The 10,885-nt window shown below is 41.7% G+C and overlaps 1 protein-coding gene across 2 annotated transcripts in view; it reads left to right on the top strand.

Annotated features, from left to right (window-relative positions):
• LOC120880159 (calmodulin-binding transcription activator 1-like) overlaps window positions 1–10,049 on the top strand; it is a 70,093-nt gene extending 60,044 nt beyond the window's left edge. For both annotated transcript variants that reach the window (XM_040263330.1, XM_040263329.1), the window contains exon 4: window positions 9,762–10,049. In XM_040263330.1, the coding sequence (XP_040119264.1) occupies window positions 9,762–9,770 (9 nt within the window). In that variant the 3' untranslated portion in view covers window positions 9,771–10,049. The remainder of the gene's footprint in view (window positions 1–9,761) is intronic.
• Window positions 10,050–10,885: the final 836 nt, after the last annotated feature.

Below are 10,885 nucleotides of genomic sequence, written 5' to 3' on the forward strand. Positions count from 1 at the left end.
CATCCTCCTGCCAGTGCAGGGGCCACAGGTTCGATCCCTGGTCTGGGAAGCATCCACATGCCACAGGGCAGCTAAGCCCGTGCACCGCAACTATTGAAGCCTGCGTGCCTCAAGCTCGTGAGCTGCAACGAAGAGTATCCCCGGCTTGCTGCAATTAGAGAAGCCCTGTGCTCTGCGGTGAGGACCCAGCACAGCCACAAATAAGAACAGATAATAAATATTTAAAAAAATGTTTCGCCAGAACTGAACTTTGGTGCCCACATTCTGTCCTGTTCACTTTCTCGGTCTCTCCAAGGGTAATGATTTTCCTTCTCTCTGTTCCAAGGTCTCTCTCTCTCTCTCAGTGAGCCTTCTTCCTCTCCTGCTGCCTCCACATTCTAGCATGCTGGTGTGCTAGCATGCTGAATTTGTTTTGAGCTCAGCTCCCTCTGCCGAGGGCCCCACCAGAGCTGCGCACCCATTCTATGGCAGTCTTGACAGGCTGGTCCTGTGTAGTGTGTCTGAAATGAGCTCATGGTGTTCCTCTCTGTCCTGTCTCAAAAAAGGACACCTCCCACGTGTCCAAGGCAGACCTGGGGGCCAGTTTTAACGTAGTTCACTTCAGTTCAGTCGCTCAGTCGTGTCTGACTCGTTGCGACCCCATGAATCGCAGCATGCCAGGCCTCCCTGTCCATCACCAACTCCTGGAGTTCACTCAGACTCACATCCATCGAGTCAGTGATGCCATCCAGCCATCTCATCCTCTGTCGTCCCCTTCTCCTCCTGCCCCCAATCCCTCCCAGCATCAGTCTTTTCCAATGAGTCAACTCTTCACATGAGGTGGCCAAAGTACTGGAGTTTCAGCTTTAGCATCATTCCTTCCAAAGAAATCCCAGGGGTGATCTCCTTCAGAATGGACTGGTTGGATCTCCTTGCAGTCCAGGAGACTCTCAAGAGTCTTCTCCATCACCACAGTTCAAAAGCATCAATTCTTTGGTGCCCAGCCTTCTTCACAGTCCAACTCTCACATCCATACATGACTACGAAAAACCATAGCCTTGACTAGACGGACCTTTGTTGGCAAAGTAATGTCTCTGCTCTTCAATATGCTATCTAGGTTGGTCATAACTTTCCTTCCAAGGAGTAAGCGTCTTTTAATTTCATGGCTGCAGTCACCATCTGTGCATTAGAAGTAGTTTTAGCTTTCTAGGAAAGTTGCAAAAACATCATAGACAGTTCATGTGTCCCCCACTCCCACTGATCCTAATAAAGTGAAAGTGGACGTTCACCCTGACCAGTAACCAATACTGCTACAGGACTGTAAACTCCACATGTTCTTCAGCTTTCCTTAGTTTTCCCCTAGTGTCCTTTTCTGCTCCAGGACCCTGTCCAGAAGGCCACATGGCATTTAGTTGTCCTTTCCCCTCAGGCTCCTCTGGACTGTGACAATTGCTCAGACTTTGCTTGTTTCTGTTGACCTTGACGGATCAGGCGTTTGTACAGTGTCCTTCAGTTTGGGTTGGTCTGCTATTCCGTCTGTGATTAGGCTAGGATTACGGGTTTTGGGAAGGAAGACTGTGGAGATGCAGAGCCCTTCTCATCTCATCAGATCAGGGGTGCTTGCTATCAACAAGACTTCTCACTGTGATACTCTTAACCTTCACCACCTGGCTGAGGCAGTGCTTATCAGGTATCTCCAATCTAGAGTTGCTACTTTTTTTCCTCTCAGAGGTCATTTTTGACACCTCCTTCATCTTTTACGTATTGAATTTGAATCCAGGCCTACCAGTTCTATTTCCACATAAATTTCCATTCTGTCTAAATCACTCCTTACAGCCACCTCTCCAGGCCAGTCGACAATTACTTGTGCCCAAACGGCTTCTAGAGAGCTCCTGGACCCCTGTCCCTGCCTGAAGTCTTGCCTGCTCCCACCCAGATGTCGGAGTGGTTTTTTAAAAATGCCAGTTGGATTATGGTACCCCGTTTCTCAGTTGTTTGAATACTTTTCCATTGTCCTTAAGATCTAGCTTCTCAGCCTTGTGCACAGGCCTGTGAAATCTTGTGCGTCACCCATCCAGCCTCCCGCCTGGCCCCTTTCCCCTTCTCTTTTCCAACCGTTGGTTTCTTCCCCTGAATTCCTTGTCTGTTCTCAGGTCCTTCCTCCCATATTGCCTGTGACATGTCATTTTTTTCTTCTTCTTGGGATATGGTCCACCTCCACCTTGTCATCCTTCTGATCTCAGCTAAACATTATTTCCCCTAGAAGAATTGCCTCTTTCCCCCTTGCCCTCCACAGCAGAATCCATGAGGTACCCTTGCTGTGCATTTCCATAGCACCCTGCACTTCTTAACTCTGCTCAAGGTGCTTGAAATGACTTGTTCCATGTCTGAATCCTTGCCTCAGTGTCAAGATAGACAAAGCTGGAACCTCTTCTCTGCTCTTCATTGCACATCCCGGGACATAGTGACCGAGCCTTCCCTATAGTTAGGCTCTCTGTATATATTTATTGAATGAATTTGTCTTTTAATTAGTAGAATTGCAGAATGGAAAATAATTGCTCCTCCTTCTTTTGTATGCAAGTAAGTCCTTGGTTTATTTCTGTGATTCCCTTGAGTAAAGTGTCCTGAATGCCCTGTGTAAGATGCTGTGGTTGGTATGTAATGAATCTAGAAGGGTGCAGTCCCCTCTGCTGCCCCGCACGGCCGTCCTGTCCTTTCATTGTCTCACTCCCGGAACATGACTGGGAACCGTAGTGTGCAGAGCCCGTGTGGAGCGCCTTCCTGTCAGGAGCAGAGCCATGGAGCAGGACAGGCTGGACAGGTGTAATTTCAGTTCCAGCTCTGCCATTCTTAAGATTTACATCTGAATGTTAACCTTTGCATATCTGAATTAATGGAGAGAGCAGTAGCCCTCTTGTAAACCTTGTAAAGAATCAGATCAGAAAAAGAATGGAAGATAATCAGCACCATCATCGTAGTAACCACAGAGCTGGCATTACTACTTTTTAAGACCTAAGCACCATGCTGCTCAGTTTGTATTACTTATTTTCTTCAATATTCACAGCAGCCCTATAAGGTAGGGATGTCATTATCTTCATGTTTTAAGTGAAGAAAGTATGACTTTGTTAAAAAATTAGTTTATCCAAGGTCATAGAGTAGTAAGCAGTAGAGCTATTACTGAAACCTAGAATTGGTTCTAATTGGAAAAGGATTCTCTGTATCTTGTATAGCTACCCTGTCTTTCAGTATAGCTTTATTCTTGGGCTTTTAGAGACTTTTAAAGCATCTATTGGCATTTAAAAACTTAAGGGCCACCTTAAGCTGTTATTAGCTGGAATTTGTTTCTTTACCTTTTGGCAGGTGTGACATCGGTGCCTGATGCCTGCAGGAGGCGGGTGTATGTGGAGATTGGAGGATGGGGTTGAACCCACCTAGGCAATTTTTCTTAAAGTGAGGACTGTGGGCTGTTCTAGTCAGCTTCACCTGGTGGTTTTACTAAAAATGCAGATTGTTTAGCTCCTCTTTTGATGTGCTAAATTGTAATCTCTTAAGGGAGAGACTTGGGAACTATTCTTTACAAATGACTTGGTTTAAATAGGGGCTGCTTCTTTGTCTGAAGCTTGAGAATCCGTGACAAGAGGAAGTGGGAAATGTTGGAGTCATAACTCCTGACTGTCGTGTAGTCTTGTCCTGACTGTCGTGTAGGAAGCCAGTAGAGCAATTAAAATAAGCACTGGTGTGCAGGTTATTAACCTTACACAGGTCATACAGACATAAAGTCAACAGGAGGTGAATGTTTCCCTTTTGTTCTATTTTTTATAAATTTTTATTTGGGGGAATTTGGCATATATCATATTGTTCTTTTTCTCTAGTGGCGATAGTCCCTGAGAGGAATGGGTCTTGACTGTAGTAGAGTTAACATCATATAAATGCAAAATCTGAGGGGGAAATTTAAGAGTATTTGGCAAATTTGCATATCATTTGTAAAGCTAGGAGTATGTCCAAAGCTGGTTTTTCAAGTCTTTTAGAGAAACTGTCATATTGTGCCCTGATTTTTCCATTTAGAAACTATGGTAATTTCAGGTTTGTGGCTAATATGAAAGCTGGTAATCGGTAGGACGTGTTTTAAATATATAGTATTTATTTTAAACAAGGAGGTTACTTTCATCATTTCACCCAAGACGAGCAGAACCAGGTGGCTCTAGAATTGGTTAGCTCAGTGGCCCCTGCTGGCTCCCGTGGCTCTTGGCTCTTCCTGCATGACGGTTGCAGCTGGGCTTTGTGGGGTAAAGTGCGCAGGAAGAGGGCACAGCCCTGCCTTTTGCCCACCCCCTTTTCTTAAAAAGTTTTTTTTTTTTTTAAACTAAAAATACTTGATTCATTCAGAAGAAGGCAGAAAGGAAGAACAAAGGAACAAAGAACACAGGAAATAAGTAGAAAACAAATCACAGGATGGTTAACTAAAACCCAACCATGTTTATAATATTAACTGTATATGGACTAAAGTATATTATACTAGCTGCATATGGACTAAATATCCTGATTAGAAAGTGGACATTGACAGACTAAATTTAAGGGAGCAGGACCCTTGAATTCTTCTTGAACTTTGCTCTGGGATGCAGCTAAGTTGCTTTTAAACAGTTTGATCCTTTCAGGTCTTGCTTTGTTAGGTGAGTGTGCAGCAGTGCTCAACCTCAGGCCAATTCCCCCCCCACTGCTGAGGCCTTCTCCACAGCATTTGAGTACTCCTCCAGTGCCTGGTGAATTTAGAGTTTTTCAGTCTGTGCCCCAGTTCTTAAATAGCTTTTTGAGATGTAATTGGCATATACTGAGCTGCACCTACTTTTGAGACTTGTGCTCGTGCACACCCCATGGCCATCCCCGCTCCACCAGAAGGAGCAGTCTGCTTACTCTTAAAAGTTGCTCGTGCTCACGGCACGTGGACCCCTTCCTCCTCCTCGCTTTCTCCTTTCATGAGATCTTTGAAGCTGTTAGGGAGAAAATTATATTGTTGAGGATAAAGTTCCAGGTAGACGGGTATTTATAGTTTTCGCTTTTGTTTTCTTTTCGAGGATTGTAGCGGAAATAATACGATGATTGCAGGTGTAGGTTGCTGTATCACTTATAGAAAGTTTTAAGAAACAGGCGTATATTTTAGAACAGACTGAGAAGCTTGGCAGAGAAAATGTATTTTCAGAAAGGTTGAAAAAAATGGCAGAGAGGGTGGCTGTAGTGGGAAGGGGGTGGGGGAGGGAACACCTCCTGCTGGCAGTGCCCCCCTGGGTGCACTTGGAAGAACCACATTTGTGGAGACCAAGTGCTTTCCTTGTCTTGGTTTTCAAACAACCAGTACTTCTAATATGCTGGAAAAAACTAACAAATTCTAAGATGAAAGGGTAATAGAAGTATAATCCCCACTTAACTGAAGGATATACTTAGCTCAAGTGCATTTTATTCTAGTGAATTGTCTTTTATTGAGTGACATTTTGGTGACATATTTATTTATATTTATAGATTCAAGTTTTTTTTTTTTTAATGCCCCATCACTGTAATAAACTTTTGGCTGGACTTTCTCGTTTTGCTCTCAGAGTACACTTGCTGAGATTAGTTTCTGTTGCAGAAAGCATTATATTGTTGCGTTAATCGCCATTTTGTAAAAATAAAGTATATAGAACTCTGTTTTAATGGGTTTCTTCAACTGTCTCCTAGCTTCTCTGAGTCTGAATTTTCTTGGCTTTTTATTTTTTATTTCTTTCTGGTTCTTGTGTGTATTTTGAAAGTATACGCCTGAGGTGAAAATGGCAGCCTTTCTGTCATGATTTAACCTTATTAGAAACGACGTTCTTTGTTCTGTGTCTCTTTAGTTGAGGAATGAGCCAATTCTCTGTGTTTATAAATGCTGGCTGGTCCTTGGCAAATAGACAGAACCCCCAAAATACTGAAACAGCAACAACAAAAAACAACCCCCCAAAACTCAGAGTACAGATTGAGCATGTTGGAGAATGTGTTCTTTAAAAAATTGTCCAGACAGTGAGAACCTAATATGGGTGAGCCTTTCTTTGGAAAAGTCTTCTTTGCTAGAACTCTGGTGACTTGTTGGTCTTGTCATAGTGAAACCTTGTATGTTTCTTACCGTAGTAATGTAAGTCACCCGTGTGGTTGTAGTTTTCTTTCCAATTTCAGATTGAGGGTAGGGTGTGTGCTAGTTGTGCTCCTAAAATTTGGGTAGTATAGGACTTTTGAACATTGCCTGTTTATTTTATTTACTGCTCGTCATTTGGAAGAGGACTGTCTTTCTCTACCCCTTGCTGCAAAAGTGCTAGTTCTACCACTGATGGATTTATTTGGGGTCAAAGACCACCCTTCCCCCACCCCTCAGTTTTCACTTTTATTGGTATCTGTGAATCCAGTCCATTTGTAGTCCTTGAGGGACTCTCTTTGCGGCCCAGGAAGAGGGGGCTAGGAAACTGCTTTGTGTCTCAAATTTCAGCTTAAGCCAGTCTTTTGGGAAAAAATAAAAAGTTACTCACGTCTCATGGCCTCTAGAATCTGGAGCAGAACTGTTGCTTCAACAGACCTCCGGTTAAGTAGGCAGGTGTCAGATTGTGTCTCTGGGAAAAAGGAAGTGTGTCCCAGATACCAGCCTCTGGGGCAGCTCCTGGTTGTCGCAGCTGAATCCGTGCTCCCCAGATGTTCTGGCCCCAGTGGTCTCTGTTTAGTCTCTCGGTCGTGTCTGACTTTTTGCCACCCCATGGACTGCAGCACGCCAGGCTTCAGGAATTTGCTCAAACTCGTGTCCTTTGAATTGGTGAAGCCATCCAACCTTCTCATCCTCTGTCGTTCCCTTTTCCTCTTGTCCTCAGTCTTTCCCAGCATCAGGGTCTTTTCCAGGGAGTCGAGTCTTTGCATCAGGTGGCCAGATTATTGGTGCTTCAGCTTCAGTATCAGTCCTTCCAATGACTATTTAAGGTTGATTTCTTTGAGGATTGATTGGTTTGATCTCCTTGCAGTCCAAGGGATTCTCAAGAGTCTTCTCCAGCACCGCAGTTTGGAAACATCAATTATTTGGTGCTCAACCTTCTTTATGGTCCAACTCTCACAACCGTACATGACTACTGGAAAAATCATGGCTTTGACTATATGGACCTTTGTCGGCAAAGTAATGTTTCTGCTTTTTAATATGCTGTCTAGGTTGGTCATAGCTTTTCTTCCAAGGAGCAAGGGTCTTTGAATTTCATGGCTGCAGTCACCATCCACAGTGGTTTTGGAGCCCAAGAAAATAAAGTCTCTCACTGTTTCCATTGTTTCCCCATCTGTTTACCATGAAGTGATGGGACTGGATGCCATGGTCTTTGTTTTTTAAATATTGAGTTTTAAGCCAGCTGTTTTACTCTCCTTTTCACCTTCATCAAGAGGCTCTTTAATTCCTCTTTGCTTTCTGCCATTAGGGTGGTGGTGTTATATGCATATCTGAGATTATTGTTATTTCTCCCAGTAGTCTTGCCTTCTTTTTACTTATTACATTCTAGGGGATCCTCCTGACCTAGGGATCGAATCTGGGTCTCCTGAGTTGCAGGCAGATTCTTTACTGCCTGAGTCACCAGGGAAGCTCTAATTAGGTTCTAGGGTCCTTGACTATTAGAGGCGTGGTAAACTCCTTCCTGGTAGCCCTTTCTCTCCCAAATAGCAAACACATGTGAGAAACATCAGCTAAAATCCTTCATAGATTTTCTTTAAGTCACCTAAAATGTCATTACTGGCACAGATTTATTCAAATTGTCAGAACTTCTAAGTGCTTGGGTGGGGAGGGTTCTTGTTTGTGTTTATTACTTAGGTTATATTCAGTTTTGTGGATTTATTTGTGGAAACTTGATTAGTTGTAGTGCTTATAGGACCTCGGAGAGCAATTCCTTACCACTTGGAGAATCAAATCACGTTGGCCTAGACTGGTGTCTGCAGCTTGCAGTGGGGGTTAAGCTGGTAGAAAGTTGGGGCTAACACGTTTTTCTGAGTCCGTGAATTTTAGAAATGATTTAGAAGACTTTTGAAAAGCATCTATAAGTGCTGTCTCCTCTTGTTGTCAAGAAGTTTTTAAATAAATGCTTGTGTTTTGGTACATATATTGGATCTGAATGTACCTTTTCTCATTTTTAATGGGAAATATTTTAATAAAACAAAACTTGGCTAATGGTAAACTTGCTGACTTCTTGCCTTTTCTTGTAAGCATGCTTAAAGTGGTCTGAGTAACAGTGCTACTAAAACAACATCTGCATTGTTTTGATGGGGTATTGATTCCTTCTGTAGTGTTAAAAATTGCTTGCATGCCTCCCAGCAACAAATTCATATATGACAGACTTTACTGGAGAGGAGCATCCCAGATAAATGAAGGCTAGTTTACTTTTCAGTAGCTCTGAAACTTTAAAAGTCGTGTTTTTAGAAATGTGGCCTTGAGGCACTAACACACTTGTATTTAGTGCTCTGCCAGTTATTTCTTAACAAAACCTAATCAGGGGGAACAAAAATCCTTATAGAGTTTATTTATTGATAGCTCTAAGCCACCAGAAAGAATATCCTATTCCTCTTAATAAAATCCTGTGGGGCAGTTGTCTTTATTTTAATAAGAAAGTATTTGGGAAATTTGATTTTAACAAGGTAAACTCAAATGTTAGATATGGTAAGATTGAAGCTAACCTTGGAGGCTGGAAGAAGGAATGGTACTTAAAGTTCTTGCTAGTGATGCTCCCTTTTCCCCTCTTAGATAGAGAGGCATTATTTCTATTGCCTGTTACAATTCACTGTACAGCAAGAAGCAAAGAAAGTTGATTGGATCCTTAAATCAGGAAATGTAGCCCCCTCAAGTTTAGTTTTAGAGAGAAGACTGAAGATCATTAGTAAATAAAATAGTAGTCATTTTATTTACTAGTGAAAGGAATATGGAAATTATTTACTGTAACTCCTAATTGTTATACTTGCTATTGCCGCAAAGTTAAGTGTGTTTATCATGATTTCTGCGGTGGGTACATGATGCAAAACAAAACCATAGCTCTTTCTGTCCTTCTAAGGTTTGTTAATGTCCTTTTTTGTTTGTTAATGAGGGAAATGAGTAAATAACAACAGAAAATTGAGGCCTCAATTGTCATACACTTTTTTCCATTGTTAAGATATTCCTTATGCCAAGCTTCTATTAATTCTGTGTAATTCCAGTAGAGATAGCAAGTTATTTTGCTTAAAATGTCTTTTCCCCCCTGTGCAGTGAGAGTTGAATGTGAGAACAGATCTTAATAGATATAGTTACACAGTTTATTTTATCATGTATCACTTTATTGCTGTCTTCTAGAACATTGTTATACTAAATGTTCCAATAATGGAAATTTTATGCAGCTACTTCAAATGAAACAAATTTGCAAAAACTCAATTTTGGAATTCATTCCTTGAGGAGAGGAAAAAAAAAAAACTCACCACGCTGTGACCAAATTAGATTTCTGATATGTTGGCAACTTAACAAACAGTGTTATTTCCCGAAAACGGGGCATGGGGTCCAGTGGATATGTCAGTACTTCAGGCACTTGTAATGGGGGATATTTGCGGTTTAATATGATTGAATGGTTAAATTTTTATTTAAAAAAGGTAATTAAAATTTGGTTTTGTACCTAATTAAAAATGGCTCGACATGGACTCAGCAGTGACTGTGTTCAGTTACAAGGGGGCGTCTTCTTTTCAAGAACTTGAGTTTGATTCTGGGAGGTGCGAGTTTTACTTACTGGAGCTCCTTTGTTTTGCAGAGATCATGATGCAGCCGTCCTTTTGGATTTCTTTTTAATAATGTGTGACCCTTCACCTTTGATCCCCTGACCTGCATTACCTTGGTAACCATTTCATTTTTTAATTTAATTTCATTTTTTGATTTTGGTGTACAAGCTGTAACATTTCATCTCTCAGAGTGTAACACGCTGATTTCCTCAAATAGCGATACCCCTTTGAGTGATAAACTTGCAAAATGCTGTCTTCGTTTTCTGTATTAAAATTCATTTCAGTTTTAAAAATAAAGTGTAATCTGTGTTTTCATCCTTTTAAAATTTTAAGTTTAATGAGTGCATTTCCCCACACAGTATATTTCCTCTTCTATTCATGTTTTGCAGTAGCCAGATGAACTTGGTGTTCACATGTAACTTGCACACACCCCAGACACCCACATCTCCTCCCCGACCTGACTCCCATCCCTACCCCCGTGCCCCCGCCCTACCCCACCCCTCCCCATGGTCACCACACACACCTCCCCACCATCACCACGGTCACCACACACCCCTTCCTTTGCAGATTCACTCTCCTCCTTTCAGAAGTGGTGGCAACTTGAACTTAACTGGTCTCCGCTGCCACATTCTACCACCTCACATTACATTTTATATTCTCAAGTGTTGGTAGAAGAAAAAGTTTAGCCCTTGAGTTCCACATATGGGCTGGAAGATAAGAAAGTTGTCTCATTCCCAAAATTCACCTTTCCCCTTTCTTCAGTATTTTATCCTTTATTTGAGATGTAAGTTAAGAATGAATGACATTTCTAATGTGATTGGACGTGTCCTTTGCTGAAACCTGGTTAGTTGGCTCTGATGGTCCATACACGAGACTGACTGCTTTATGCCGCATGCTATTTCATGACTGCTTTTCAGACAATGCATTTGCAACTGTATTCCACTTTTCAGAAAACTCTTATTCAAAAGCAAAAGCAAAACCTTGAGATTTAAAAATGAAAGTCAAACTTAAGTTAATTCTTCAAACTGGCAAGATATTCCTGAGAAATCATGTTCTTTAAAAAAAAGAAAACTCATGTGACATCTCGTAGCATGGCCTGCTGCAGCACAGATTATTTTCTAAGTGTCTCATTATTTTATTCTCCAACATTTAATGC

Source organism: Oryx dammah, unplaced genomic scaffold (genome assembly GCF_014754425.2).
Source record: "Oryx dammah isolate SB20612 unplaced genomic scaffold, SCBI_Odam_1.1 HiC_scaffold_21, whole genome shotgun sequence".
NCBI classification, from domain to species: domain Eukaryota; kingdom Metazoa; phylum Chordata; class Mammalia; order Artiodactyla; family Bovidae; genus Oryx; species Oryx dammah.